The 15,714-nt window shown below is 38.6% G+C and overlaps 1 protein-coding gene across 1 annotated transcript in view; it reads right to left on the reverse strand.

The window, feature by feature from the left end:
* Window positions 1-15,418, reverse strand: part of SYNRG (synergin gamma) — a 38,559-nt gene extending 23,141 nt beyond the window's left edge. The window contains exons 1-11 of the mRNA XM_009278247.2: window positions 15,355-15,418; window positions 13,906-14,024; window positions 11,824-11,954; window positions 11,383-11,488; window positions 10,659-10,770; window positions 9,112-9,411; window positions 8,151-8,375; window positions 5,604-5,681; window positions 4,720-4,916; window positions 3,422-3,670; window positions 2,443-2,579 (exon numbers count right to left, since the gene is read on the reverse strand). Of these exons, the coding sequence (XP_009276522.1) occupies window positions 2,443-2,579; window positions 3,422-3,670; window positions 4,720-4,916; window positions 5,604-5,681; window positions 8,151-8,375; window positions 9,112-9,411; window positions 10,659-10,770; window positions 11,383-11,488; window positions 11,824-11,954; window positions 13,906-14,024; window positions 15,355-15,391 (1,691 nt within the window). The 5' untranslated portion in view covers window positions 15,392-15,418. The remainder of the gene's footprint in view (window positions 1-2,442; window positions 2,580-3,421; window positions 3,671-4,719; window positions 4,917-5,603; window positions 5,682-8,150; window positions 8,376-9,111; window positions 9,412-10,658; window positions 10,771-11,382; window positions 11,489-11,823; window positions 11,955-13,905; window positions 14,025-15,354) is intronic.
* Between the last annotated feature and the right edge of the window lie 296 nt (window positions 15,419-15,714).

Raw genomic sequence — 15,714 nt, forward strand, 5'->3', positions numbered from 1 at the left:
CCAGGTTTTATTTAAAGGAGCCTCTTATTATGACTACACAATTTGGATCACTAAACCTAAGCTTGTACCCTAAAGAGTTTTTAATCAAGAACCTGACGTAAACTACCTCAGTATCTATTAAGAATAAGAGCATGTAAGCAGGCAGCTGGGTAACTGATGGGTGAATTCGCAGTTTATCTCACCTAATCATATTTCTTTAGGCCAGAAGTCAATTTTCACCCTTCTTGATTTTAATTTGTACCAAAACATGCACAAAACACTCCAGAACTTTACACCACAGGAATTCTTAGCCCAGGAGACAATAAGCACACAGACATACCCCAGGAATCACTGCTGTTTAATTTATCACTTTGCCCAGGACAGCGTAAGGACAATTCTCCCTGATAGAACTAGATACAGTACAGAGTTAAAACCACATGAGATTTTGCCAGCTCCATTCTTTCAGCTTATCTACTTTTGATTATATTTCATTACATATTGCAAAATAAAGAGAATAAAGTGGAACCACTGTTCAAAAGGAAGGAAAGGATAACTTTGAATTTGTCAGTGCAAATCAGCGAGTTTAGGTAGCTATCTAATCAGCAAAATAAGGATTAGTCCACAGTTACACAAGCAAATCTTTTTGCACATAAACACACTCTACTTTATATAGTAAAACTGCCATAATAACCTAACACCATGTTAGCAACTGCTGTAAGATTTAGAAGACTTCTGCGAAAGCTTTGCTTGCCCTCCACACAAGCCCCCTTATCAGACCTTGGCAGCTCTACAGAACAACATCCTTTACATATGAATGATGCATTTTACCTCTAGTTTATGTCATTCAATACTATGCACATTGAAAATGTGAATGAATTTCTATGGTCGTCTTTGGCCTGAAGCAAGAATCTTTCCAGAGCCATTTAAATCTCCTTATCAGCAGCCTACAAGCAACATACAAACCTAGCGCTTGCACACACGTGCTAATGATGGTCTGTGATGCTTGCAGACAGACAGTGCAATGTCAAAAAAATATAGCTTATGGTAATATAATTAAATTTCACATCACTGCAAAACAGGCTATTAGATATGCAGTCTTGGCAAATGTAATGGTTAATCATCTGTACTCTACAGATGGCTTTTTTTTTAATAAAGCTCCATAAGCAATTAGATTATAGCTCGTTGTAACATTCTGTTCAAAACTGAACGCTTTTACAACTGAATAAAGAGAACTGCTGCAGTGAAAAAGAAACACCATTTTTAAATTTTTTTTTTTTTTTTTTTTATGATCCCCTTCCCATTGTGGAATTTACAAGCAATGTTTCTGTTAAAACTTTCAGTAACAGAATAGCTTTAACCGCAAAATGATGTCTAACAAATTAAGGTATACTTAAAACAGAGCATCTTCAGATGCACGTGGCAGTGACTGACATCAGCAAAATTAAATTTCTTACATAGAATGCCGTTAGGCACAGTGTAACAGAACAATTTGTTTTATTACGCCCTTTTGACGTCACTGTTGAGGAAGCAACTGGTAATCACTGCTTACCTGGAAAGCGCTAGTTCTATTTGCAACTAAGAACAGTCAGTTCAACACACAGAAAATTTGTATGTCTACAATTAGACACCTGGGAGGTACATAAAAGTTTGCCATATGCAGTAAAAGGAAACAACACTGAAATGTTGTAATCACAGGACTTTGAAAGATTAAATGTAAACTCTCAAAGGGACTAAACATGCTTACTTATTTTGTTATACAAAATTTGCCTGATCTGGAATTACATTTTGGCAGTCTCCCAAATGAAAAGCCAAGACTGCTGAAGTCTGAATGAGATTTCAATTGAGATTTATAGTTAGTTATCGGAAGTTTAAGCAGTGGCCAGAGAAACGATAGAAATAACAAAAACTCTGTCCACTGGAGTTCTCAGTCATTTAAGAGTACAACGTCATGCTCTTTGCATGAATTTTGGGGTCCATATTCAGGGCCTGAAGAAAGACCTCGATGTCAGCAAATTGTTTCTTATCAACTCCAACAAACATGGGGTCATACTTTTAACGGAAGCACACAGCACTAAATGCAGAACTCCTCTGTCCCAGTGTTATTTTTTCTGAATAGCTTTATGTAAGATTTTCACCTGAATGCACAGTATGAAGTAACTTTCAATTGCCTGTGCAGTAGTATAAACACTTGAAAACCTATCCCCATACCTTGTAAACACAATTTACCTCAGCATGATGACTAGAATGCTAAAGAACAGCCAACCACCTATGGCACATCAAATGCCATTTTTGATTCAGAAAGCCTAATTGTAGTAGTAACAACCTTCAAAAGAAACTGTCAGAGTAGAAGTCAGGTGACAGAAGAAAATTACAGGCTAGACAGCTACCCACAAAAGAGGAAAACATTTCACTTCTTAAAAGAGTTCTAAAGCACCAAAGGGGTGGAAATCAAAGATCTACTACCTGCTCCGGTGCTGTGAACTGGCTGCTTTGGAGGAGCCAGCTACATCCCCTTGGAAATCAGTGAAAGAGTCATCTAGTGAGCCAGACTTTGAGGCATCTTGAAACTCCTGGAAGTCATCATCTTCTGGTTTTACCACCTGAATTACAAACAACATGTAAATTGCTATACTGTTGTCTTTTCAAGTTGTCATGTAACACGAAAGCAATTCAGAGTTGCATGATCGACTTAAGAGAAAAAAAACAAAGCAAAAGACAGAAAAAAGCCTTTCAACGTAAGCACGCAAAATTAGCATGGTCAGTCCTTCCACTTCGCCTGCTCCTCACCCAACGCAAAACACACACAAGGTGTACAGGATTACAAGTAGTATGCATGAAGAACAGGTGAGTAAGGAACTCTACTCCTTTCACATTAAATGTATTATTGATCATAGCCATGTAATCTTTTAATACAGGACAAATATTAATAATTTAAATCAATCAATAATTTAAAATCAATACACACAGCAAAGGCATCAGAAGAAATGTTCTCCGAAGAAGGATGAACCATACTTGCAAACAGCAAAATTTATCCCCCACATGATTTACAGTGTTGTAAACCAAAGGTTTTCATAGTTCTCAGCTTCTCCTGAAAAGTCTGACTTATTTTACCAGCTAATAGAGTCTATTGTAGAGTTTAACCTAAAATTCCATTTTATGTGCATTACAAAATCCTAACTACAACTAAAACCCCCTTTCAATGCAATTAGTTTGGAATGGAGAATGCTTTTATACCTCTTCTAATGCCACCAGAAAGAAACAGAAAAAACAAAAGAACATCCTTAGTGGCGTGACTTCATGTTTTCAGATGTCACGTGCTAGATTTCAGCTCCATTTTTTCCTGTTTACTTAAAGTCTGTTGTCACTACATAGCTTTGAAAGAGTCAGGCTAATTCTCTTTCCAGGACAATGGAGATTTGCCACGCAACAAGAGCGAGCTAACCTGACTCGGCGGGTAGGATGGCACAAATCCTCCCGAAGGCTGTGCTGCAGCTCCGCCCGCTGGTGCCGTGATGTTCATTCCCATCACGGCCGTCCCAATGCTAAGAGGCATGGAGACGGGCGGCGCGGAGGGCATCAGAGGCTGCTGGCTCACTGTGGCAGGCAGCGGCATTGGAAATCCAGTTAAAGTAGGAACAGGGGCAGCTGGAAACTGGTTTAACACGTCAGGACTCACTGCAGGTATTCCTCTCTGCAAAGGCAGAAAAGCAAAGACAACCATATACACACGTACACATCAACAAAAAGGCATATTGCATTCTCACCCCAGTTTCTAGCTTGTATTATTGAAATCATGATAGAGCAGGGTACTGGTCAAGCTTCAAGTAAACCTTCCAAAGGAAAACATGCTGTCAAGAGCCTGTATAAGTGAATCCTGACTGCTGGAGTTACCCAGAGGGTAACGATACCTGTCTGGGTGGGCAGAGGCATTTGGCAGCATTCTTGTTTGGCTTTTAATAAACCAATCCAGTAAGCACTGGCAAGCAAAGCTATGTTGAACCTGGTGTGCTGTATCATCTTTCCTACACACCACTCCAACAAGGTACCTCAGCTTTGATCGTTGTCGCTCGAGATGCTCTTGCCTTAGTTTTCATACAGGGCTGGTATTTGGAAATAAACTGCTAAGAGATGACACTATGCTGACAAAGAACGGAAGCCTAAAATTAACACTCCACTGGTTCAGGAGAGAGGTAGCAAGCCTAGCTATTCGCAGACTAAGGGATACAGGAACCATATAGTCTGAGGAAAACAGATGTGTATACAACAGAAGAAAAACAGTCAGTATTTTCTACTAGAAATACATATACATGTGTTTGGTAGGTATATCTAAGAACTATCCTCAACTGACATTTCAGTTACTCCTTTCGTCTGAGGAAGATGTGTATACAACAGAAGAAAAACAGTCAGTATTTTCTACTAGAAATACATATACATGTGTTTGGTAGGTATATCTAAGAACTATCCTCAACTGGCACTAAAGAAAGGAGTAACTGAAATGTAAATGCAGGGGATGAAATTATAATCCCACTACATTTCAGTTACTCCTTTCTTTAGTGCAAATGCAGGGGATGAAATTATAATCCCACTGAAGGTACAAGGGGAGCTTCTCCTCTGGACTTCAACAGAAGTAGTATTTTACCACAGGTGTGGTATACCAGCCACTTCTGCCAACACGCAATCTATGGCAGATTAGTTAAGTGAACTGCCTTTTTGCACTGATCTCCAAAGTGTTAGTCATACCTGAGTTACTGCTATCATAGCCAGGACAGCGTAGAGCTCTTCTTTTGTGAGCTTCCCAGGGGTAGTGCGGTTGGCTAAAGCCCATATTTGTCCAAGGGTCTCTCTGGGCAATCCAGATGACATCAGTATGGGATAGAGTTTAGCTGTATCTATTCCAGTAGGAGTCAAAGTGGTTTCTAAAATTTTCTTATACAACTCTGTTAAGAGGGAGTCAGTATTAGACAGTGACAACTGCTGTTTTCAAGTGAGTTTAAGATTGCTTTTCTATTTCGTCTCAAACTCAACATGTAAGTTGAGTGTAAGGTAAGGCAACAGCATTCTGGCATTGTATTGTATCATCATGTTTCATCTAAATACATTATTGGATGGTCTTTACAGACAAGTTTAACACAAGCAAATAAATATTTTATATAAAATATAGTCAGTGCTCCATTTCAAAACATGTTTCTTTAATGAAATTGCAGGATAATCCATATAAAAAGATAGTTATAATAGCTTTATGTATTTAAACCTCAGTGTAATCAATATTTACTACAGCATTTCATTTTCTATTTACTGTGTTATTTGCATATATAAGATAAATAGCCTTAAGAAATGAGCCTGCTTAATTACAAGACAGGCCAAAAACCAGACTACCCATGAAAGCAGTATTATCAGCAATGCAACCTCTACTAGCATAATCTTCTGTCATAACAAATTCTAGATTAAACATTTAACATGCTTGAATAAAACCCATATTTTTTCAAATGCAGATAAAGCCACCATAAAAATGTAACATATCAAATATATAGGATTCATTTGATGACTGAAGAATAATGCTTTGGTCAATAAATGGCAACATAAGCACACATACATTCACACCTTATATTGCCCACTTTGTTTACCTGGGACCAAGCTATCGTTGTAAATCCAAGGAGGCATCATTTGCTGAATTGGGTCCTGTGAAGGGAATACTCCAACTCCTAAACATATTCCATTCAGTAAGAAAAAGAAAGACAGTTGCATTAGGATATACAGATTCAGACTATAAAGATCTTAGAGACTAGATCGTAGTTGGTCAGTATCATTTAGCATTTCAGGCAAAGATTTCAGATAGGAATCTCTGTGCTCAGAGGAAAAACAGCTACTGCAGGAATATGTATTTCAACATACCTAGAATTATTCGACAGTAACAGCCAGAATATGGTTATATACATAATGAAATAAGGAGCTCCTCATTTGCCTCCCTCTTAATTTCTAGCTCTACAGAAGCTCAAGTCTCACTGTCTCTTAAAATTTCATAGCAGCAGTTCTGTGCCATACCAAACTTAGTCTTCTCATCAAGTATATGCTGTTAGGGCTACTTGTGGAATAAATAAATTCATACCTACCATAAGAACCACAATGTTCCACCAGAACATCCTTATCGAGGAAATCCACAAACAGCCTATTAGACTGAATCTCAGCAAGATCTTATCCCATGTTCACAAAAACGTATCCATTGCCCCATAGTCTTCAGATCCAGAAGACGTCATAGCCGCCTTCACTACTACAGGCTTTCATAACACGATCTGCCACACTTTACTCCCTGTGAATTGGTTATTCCCTTCCCCACTGTGTAGACTCTTCCCCTCAGTCTCATCGTTTTACTTCCTATCTAGCTCCCTCTAAGCAGATTTTATGCTCATCTTGGATGGAGCTCTGACAAAAATCAGAATCATTTCAGATTTCATTGTCTTTCCCAGTGCCCTTGCATCTCGTCATCTTCCTCATGGATTCTCTCCTGACTGCAGTCTAATTTCTAATCATCCCACAACTCCAAGCACATTTTAATATAAGCAATTCCTTCCATTTCACCAGCCAAGTAAAATAAATTTGCTACTTCCTCCAGCCTCATTATTCTTCAGCATCAACCACCCTTCCATACACTTCTGCATCCTACCAATTCTTGCTTCTCACCCTTGAATCTCTCTGATAAAACTCAGCCCCTTAAAAATCAATTAGTATGAAAAGTAAAAAGGAATTCTCAGCCATATTTAGTTGATAGATAGGAGAGTCTTACTCAAAACTTTGATAATATCCAGGTGACTAAGGGTCTGCCATTTTTCAGCATTATCACTTAACTACTAAACTTCTGTTCCTCACAAAGTACTTCAGCTCATCCTTCAAAGCACCCTTAACATTTGGAACTATTCTGAACTATTGTTGCTCTACATAATCACTTCCAACACCGTCTTCATCTGCAGGCTGTATTTAAACTCGCTGTCTTACAGTCTTAAACCAGGGTCATTTCCTGCCTCCTCTCCCCCCGCCCTTTTTTTTTTTTTCTTTTTCTTTAAATCAGGGATCATATTGTGTTGAATTGGTACAAAATGAACAACGCAATTCATTGTGAAATGAAAAAATGAACAGCTCCTATTTCACACTGTATATTCTTTAAAACTAAGTCACTTTTAGCAGTTTACTGTGTATTACTAAGCCCCTCCACTTATTAAAAATGTCCATTCAAACCTTTTAATTTCATCCAATGATGTTTTTTAAATATATTGGATAAGAAAGCACTTGAAAGCAACACATCCAATGACTGAGGAGAGGAACACATGAGTTTTTATTAATAAAAAGTTATGGTACTTCTAGAAGAGAAATAACTGCTTGAGAAAGTGCCCAATCCCATTATCTACAGACCAGCAGCCTTCTCCCCCTTCTCCACCTCCTCTCACCCCCCAGTAAAGTGAGAGTACACAAAGGCTACATTTATTTTTATCATACTTGACTACAGTGAAGCCCACATTTCATGTAATCCTTAAGTACAACATCAGAGCACTAATCATCAAGGTGCACCAGAGACCTTGGATCTATTTTGACTGGAATAAAACAAAACCAAACAGTCAATAGTCAGCTTTAATAAAATCCAAATTGGAACTAAAGCTTGCTTAAAGTTTTCATCTAGTCCAGCTTTTGAAATTTTGATCCCTAAAGCACAGATAGTTTTAGGCATAATGCATATGAGCAGCAAATTGTCTGGGAAACAAGTGTTAACTAGCTAAGAGTTTTAAGCTAAAACTCTTTTTATCCCCTCAGAGTTAAAAGATGAAAACCCACCATGACATTGACCATCTTTAGTAATGTTTCCTTAAATAATTTAAAAAAATAAATCTTTAGAGAGCACATCTTTTTTTCCCCAAGAAAGAAGACAGAATATTTTAAAACAGCAGACCTGATTAAACAAACACGTTAAAAGTGATTACAGCAGTAAATTCACGTGGAAAAAGTTCAGAGCAAAATCATAGTTGTTATACTTTTAGGAAGGAGCAGGAGGCACTGACATATTATTCAAGCAGGCATTCAGAGCAAAATTATGCAGGATTGGCCTTAGAATTAGTGTACAGAGTGTTAGCATTCAAGCAGCATCTTATTAGATTTAAATTCTGTCAAATGTTTCATTTGCTCACCACACTCTTCAACTGCTATGTTTTGTTCTGAAACCTTGTGCACCTCTGCAGCAGTGGTACCACTTTCATGTCCACCTACAACATCCCAGTCATTGATGGTTAGACTGGGATGAACTTGGCTTGCAGCCGAGGCTTTGTGCCCAACTTCGGATGTTTTAAGTTTGGTTTGCTCTTGTTCAGATTCATTTGAGCCATTATCTAAGGCTTTCTCCTCCAAGGAAGAGCCTGAATAAACAGCAGGAGGAATTATTTATATTTTGTTATTAACCACCCAGATCACAATTCCACACTTTCAAAGGAAAAGTATTATTGGTACCACTGATGAGTTATCAAGATGAGTATCCGTCCCAGCTTAGACCAACAGCACCACCCTGTTCAAACACTTTTATAGCCTGATTCTGCCCTTTACTTACCATGCATACACAACAAATTCAACAAACAAAAAGCAACAAGTAGAAGGAACACACTAAACTATTTTCTGTATTAGGATTACCGTTGCATAATCATCTAGGCATCAGTATCGGAAGTGTCCAGTATCTACTTATATCTGCAAAATTCTTCACGTTAATCTCGCCAACATCCATTCAGCCTCCAAGAGAGGAAGCACACAAGTGCTCCACATTAGCGTAATAGTTATTTTTATACCACCATCTCAACTCTATCTTTTTCTACTACACAGACTTACAACGATGCTAGCACACAAGACTTAGTTCACTTAAGATCAGCCATCTGCATATTTAGCAATCTTTGGATCCACACGTGACTTGCTTTTACAGTGCAGTTCTAAGGGAAGGAAGAAGGGGACTTAAATCATCTTTTCCCATGGATCAGCAGGTTTCTACTTAATTGTCTATATATTACTTCTTTCAGACAGACTGAAAAAAACCCCAACTAAATAAGTAAAGACGCTGTGTAGCTCTATGACAGAAGGTGACATGTAAAAAATATACTTTAGTGTTACCTGTTTTATGGATATTGGGTGAAGATGCAGAGGTAGGAAAATAAGGAACCTGCCCAGTTGTACCATGCAGGATGGATAACACTGGAGTCTGGGCTGGAGGGAGAGGTTGGACCACAGCCTTTTCTGAAAGCAGTTGCCCAGCCTCAGCAGCAGAATGGAAAGGCTGAAAAGGCTGAGAGGTGGTTTGAGGCACCAGTTTGGGGATTTCAACAGGCCCTTGTATAAAGTCACTAAATTCTTCATCATCGAGAAAAGCAGAGTGGGAAACAGATACAGCAGAATGGGATGATGTGGGATGATCTGTAAAATGGAATGAACACACAATGCAAAGTGATGAGGAACAAGGTTCACAGGTGGAAAGGTAGGAAAAGTGGCAAATACTAGGTATACATAGCAGATGGGTGAGGGGAAACAGCAGTGGATGCATTATTTGACAGAGATGTGCAGAGTTGTTATTGTCAGCATAACAAACACATAGGGTAAAACTGAGCAGCCAGTTCCAACCATGCATCTTCTCTCCCAGATTTTTTATGATGAAAACACTTAAAACACATAGGGTAAAACTGAGCAGCCACTTCCAACCATGCATCTTCTCCCAGATTTTTTATGATGAAAACACTTTGTCTGAAACTTGATTCTTAACACTGGCTACAGAAGTACACTATTTGTTTTAAACAGACTGGGTCAAAACAAATCGAGAAGTAATATTTCAAACTGGACATAATGGGGGTGTGCACGGGGGGGACATTCTCCCTTAAAGGAGTGTTTTATCCTCAAAAGCTCAGTAATATATCATAAGATATGTAAGAAATGTGTACTCATTTAGACAATCTGCTGTTTGATCCCTTGCATAGTTACCCATTTTGACAGAACTGACATAGGACAGGCAAATCTACAGACAACAGAAGATTGTCAGAAACCACCTGTAACTTCAAAATTATCAAAGAGCAAATCCACAGTACAGATAAAGATTTTATCCAGGAAAAAGCTTGTCTAGATAAGCTTTGTTTCAGGCTAGACACAGAACAAACTATACTACAACCCACAGGAAATCTTTAGTAGCAATTGTTACAAATGTAGTAATTACTGAGAAGAGAATACAGAAGGCTTCGGTTTGACCATGCCCAGGCAATGGTACACAAGTAAGCTATTACAGTACGCTGAAGTCATCATACAATGTTTTGGTCATTCTTAGCACTTGTATAGCACTTCTCAGCTTCAAAAGCACTCTGCAAAACATTAATTAATGCTTTGACTAGAAAAGAAAAAATGCATTATCAATTTCCGTGATATTTCACATTAAGCACAGCACGTTAAGCTTTCTTTTAAAGATTTCAAGTCTTCTAATAGAAGCTGATATATCTCGTATTTCACCCTCATAATCTGACCAAGCAAGCAGTTGCTAGAATGACACTTTAGTTTACAAAACAGTTAATCCACTCACTTTGTACCACCAAATAAAAGTACTTTTTGGACTTAGTTCCCCCGCTAAGGATTTCAAACATTAGAGTTTTATTTTCAGTTGGAAAATGAGAAAAATGACAAACCTGGCTTTTTTGGATGTGATGCCGGTGTCGGGTGCATTTTAGCATCTCTAGAAAAACCATCTAAATTTCCTTTAATGGCTTCCAAAGCATCATCCCTGCTTTTTTCACCTGTCTGAAACACCACAGAACACATTTTGAAAAATTCACAGAACAGCTCAGTTTTCTTTCAATATCCACACTTCTTCAGTACAAAGTTAGCCATGCCTGCTGTTAGATTAAACCCTTCTTTCTCCATCAGTGCCTTCCTGAAGCATATCGACAATAACCCCCATATTTAGAAAGCATTTATTTTGCAGACTACACCATAACAGTGTTTCTCAGTCTTTAGACATAGCTTTATGCACAAGAACTATATATAAACCTTACTCAGCTATTTGCATTCTTGCAGATAAGAGCCTTCAAGCTCGTTGCAACTGTCCAAACCTTTGGACAAAGTTAACAAACAAGCAACCAAACATTCTCTAGTCTAGAAGCTCAATCTGTTCCCAAATGTTACATACCAGGTTGGTTTATTTTTCAAAAGCTGATTTCATTTTCAACACCAGACTTTGTTTACATTACACCAAGAGTGTGTAAAGGACTGACTATTCCAGATGCTTTTCAAGATGTAATCTGATGTCTCATATAAGTTCTCCATTACTTGCTTGTTGAAAGAGACCATCCCATTAAAAGCCATTAAAAAAACCTGAAGAAAGACAGACCCCGCTTATTATTTAGGACATACCTTAGGTTTGACACTGCTTAGGAGTCTCAGCTTTTGTTTCTGCTCTTCAAACTGGCGCCGTTTTCTTTCTTCTTCCAAGAATTTCTGCTGGTGCTCAAACCTCTTCCTGAAGCAAAATGATTAAAAAAAAAAAATCTAAAAATAATTTTTCATTACAATTTTCATGGTAAGCTTCTGCTTGATTTTTCCATTTCTTCTGTCTCAAATTCAAGATGGCTTAGTGCACACATTTCTACTTCTCAGAGCTGTATGACAGCCACTACTAGCTTCATAGGTGACCTTCAAATGCAATAGAATGATCTCAACGATATTCTAAAGCCCTAAAGGGACTACTTTTCTAGAGAAGCTATCAATAGTTTTACTGTGTGGGCCACCCCTCCAGACTACATCTCCCCCTTAAAAAAAGAAGAATTTCCCAAGAGTCAGTAAAGTGTCACTTACTGTTGTTCCTCTGCAAACTGCTTCTGCATGTCAGGCGTGTACTGCGGGGCTGCTGGACGCATTCCCAAGAAAGAAGCCTGTCCCATGTAAGGCATTCCGGTCGCTGGCATCGGCCCTAAGGGCATGCCACCCTAGAACAAAATAAATACAACTCCAAGATATTTTTTTCTCCACAGAAAAAGCCAAACCACTGGCAATTACACCCTGCCAAATTGCAAACTAGGTAGGTCTCATAAAATTAGGAGTGTTAAGAACAGTTGGATGAGCAGTGTCTGAGCACAGACTAGCTGCTACAGAACAAAGCACTGGTCATTCAGTAGATGGCACTCTTCCCTCTCAATAATGAGTTACAATTCTTAAAGGATTTTAGAAGACAGGGTGGTCTTCTGGTCAAATGCAAAAATCAAGACTTCAAATCCATACAACCTACCTCAAGAGCAGGAAGGTTACAGGCATCCTACAGTGCTACATGTGGTTCAGTACCATGCTTTTGGGTTTTCTTGGGTTTTTTGTTTCCTATTCTGAGTGACTGTGTAATACTGTCAAATTCCCTGCTGGAGGCGCACATTCCTAACCAACGATGGATGCTGGCAAAACGTGGTCTACTCATTTTGCAACCATAGCTTATCCAGGGGTCCGAGGGTGACAGCGTACGACAACAGCCAAGAGGAGACTTGTCTGAATAAACTGCATCTGTATCAGAAACATTTGCTGAGAAATATATTCTGGTACAGTTACAGCAGCAAAGCTTGCCTAATATAGAAGGGGCCAGAAAATAACTTCCTTTTCTTACCATTCATTTTGTGTTTGGTATCAGAACACATAGAAAGAGAACAAAAGTTGTTTATTATTTTTAGACCAGCTCCCATAAAAACATCTTCCTACTATAAATTTTACAAAATTAATCTAATAAATTCCAGGTGGGGGTGGGAAGGGAAGGGAGTGTAAGGAGATGGCAAGATACAATAAGTTCAGTTTGTCACATAGCAATTTGGCTACAAAGCCATGCCAAAACATTAAATTTCAGCAAAGTGCAAATTTGTACATAAGCACATATGGTGCTAAATAGAAAAAAACAAAATATTAAAAGAGAGAAAACATAATATTAGATACTCATATTTCATTCTTATTCCTCAATTAGCAACAGCAGAGCTAAAGACAAAGTGACTTTAAGCACGAAAGAATGAGAATGAAATACAGAAGCAGGACAAGTGGGAAAAGCAGTCACATGAGAAAATACAGCACATTTAACAGATTCCTTGCTCCCTAGAACAAGGTATTTAAAAAGAAAGTTTATGAATTGCCATCTACACTCAGGAAACTTAATTCTATTAACTCTAGCATTTGAGTTACAAAGGGATAAAACAATTCAGTGAATTGGTCACGATCAATCAGATTGTGTACACAGTCACTTCTTATCTGCTTATAAAGGTCTCATTTAAAATACTACACAATACACCACCTTAATGGTAAGTACATAAAACCAAAGCAAAAGAAGAAAAAGCACGAAGCAAAATTAAAAAGGCAGAAGAGGTATGTTGTGGGAGTTCTGAATTATAGTTACTTAACAATTCAATACTATTACTAACCACACTTTGGAGTAGGTGGCATCTGGTAGCTTTTCAACATCTTGCTGACGCTTTTGTTTCTTTTCCTGTTCAGACACCATGCTTCTCTTATCACACTTTGGTGTCACAACACGTATAATGAAATGAAAGTTCAGATTCTGACATCTTTGAGTGGGCTATAGCGTCCAGGTTACTTTAAATATTACTGATGCTGTCCTTGCACTACACCCTCATTTCTCTCTACTCTACAACAGTGAGTAATGTATGCCAAACTCCCCCACTCTCTCTATCCAGATCCCAACGAAACTTGGAGAATTCTTTAATTAGAAATATCTTCAAAGAGAATACTACAAAATACAATGTCCCACTATGGACTAATACCCACACTTCAGTTTCTAGCCAAGTTCCACCCTCTTACCCCCACTGCAGTTGCAAGGGGACTATGGCATCAGCTGTCACCTTTCAGACAAGCACCAAGGTATCTCATTTCAGCCCACATTTCATTGCCACGCACCTGCATGGTCATGGGTCCAGGAGGCATCTGAGAACCATAATTCATTCCCATCATGCCTGGCATATTGGACTGCATGACAGGAACCATTGGAAATCCTTGCTGTTGCATAGGAATCATCCCTACAATGAAACAATAAACAAGGTAAGCTCCCAGTTAGTGTTAAAGGTGGTAGGGGGGTTGCCTTTTTTTTTTTTTTTTTTTTTAACTAAACCAGCAAAGGAAAGGAAAAAACTCTCAGTCTTGCTGGACTGTTTAAAAAATAAAAAAAAAATATGCTACACTGCAGGCAGCCACAGAATTTCCTTACTTTAGATATCAGTCAGTCTAAGGGAAGAAATGTTATGGGGCTTTCTCAATAACTAAGCTGATGAATTCTCCCACCATCCTAAGGATTCTCTGTGGGTTTCTTCCCGTATGATTTTTGAAAGGGTCATTTCCAATTAACAAGATTTAATTAACCAAGTTGACTGGTGGTGTTCATTGTCTGTTTCTCTTGAAGGGGAAAACTTACAAACTGGCAGCTTTTGAAGATAAGTCTTGGGAAATAAACTCATCATTTCACAACGCAACTTCACACTCTGATCTGGCTGGATAACTTGTCTGTAGGTTAATTAGTCCACTACATATATTAGAATGGTTACAATATTTGTCAGTTAAAGCTAAACTTCAACAAAATTGGACAAATCAAGCTGGAATGTATTAATTCACTGGATAAAGCCAAGGGGATTATGTTTCAGTATTTTCATCTCATATTTTGCTACCTTGGGAGACATACACTAACACACATTTGTTACCAGCACACCATGAGATAATTATAACTGTGCATAACTGAACATCACACGCAAAAGCACTCCAGGAGGGACATGACACACTCAGGAATAATCCATAAATCAGTCCCCGAGACTTTTTGTAAGAAAACCCTCCACTTTCCCTACAAGTTCTCTCTGTATTTTCCATTAATTAAACAGCACTGCAACAGGAATGAGAACAAAGGTAATTTAAGGCTGAGGCTCTTCTATTGTATTAATACTTTCCACACAGGTTGTGACTCTTGTCCCAGGGTCTTGCTGTGCTTTGTAAATATTTACCAGGTCTTGCAACACCCACACAATATGGGTATACACAGCTGGTAGATGAAGCATAAAGAGGTTAAATACCACACTCAAAATAACACAAAAATCTTAAAGGCAAATTCAGGTTAAAAATGGAGATATAGTTTTCCTAGATCTTTCATCTAGCATTCTGGTAACACTGCTTCTTCAACATTGCATAGAAAGTTTTATAAATGGAGTTATAAGGGTCAGCTTACCGGTACTGAATTCAAGGGGAAAACCAGCTATGGAGTTCAATTAATAATCACGCTTCTGAGCATCAGTGCAGAACTATTTTAAGTTGTTTAACGTAACTAAACAAAGAACTTTGTGCTCAAAATGTTAAGTTCATACATACCTTGAGGGGGGCCTAAACCACCTGCGACAGGAAACATGAAGCTAGAGGAGGAAAAAAGGGTACATGAAAGTCTGTAATTTTAGTGCAAACGTAAATGAATGAAAAAGCTACCTCGACTTGCACATCAGCACCACCACCCAAAGCCTCCCCCCACCTTCTGGTCAGCGTATTCATCTGCTCCTGCAGGTCTCGCAGAACCCAACCCCACCGCAGGGAAAAGGCCACCCCTCCCAGGGATCCCCCAAAGCACCGGAGAGTCCCACCAGCACCGTCAGCGTTGTCACAGGCTGCAAAGCTAGGAAGAAATAGATCTTATCCTCCACAGCAGCACTAAAATGGCTTTGACTCATCGACATCACC

This window comes from Aptenodytes forsteri, unplaced genomic scaffold (genome assembly GCF_000699145.1).
Source record: "Aptenodytes forsteri isolate BGI_AS27 unplaced genomic scaffold, ASM69914v1 Scaffold66, whole genome shotgun sequence".
Lineage (NCBI taxonomy): Eukaryota > Metazoa > Chordata > Aves > Sphenisciformes > Spheniscidae > Aptenodytes > Aptenodytes forsteri.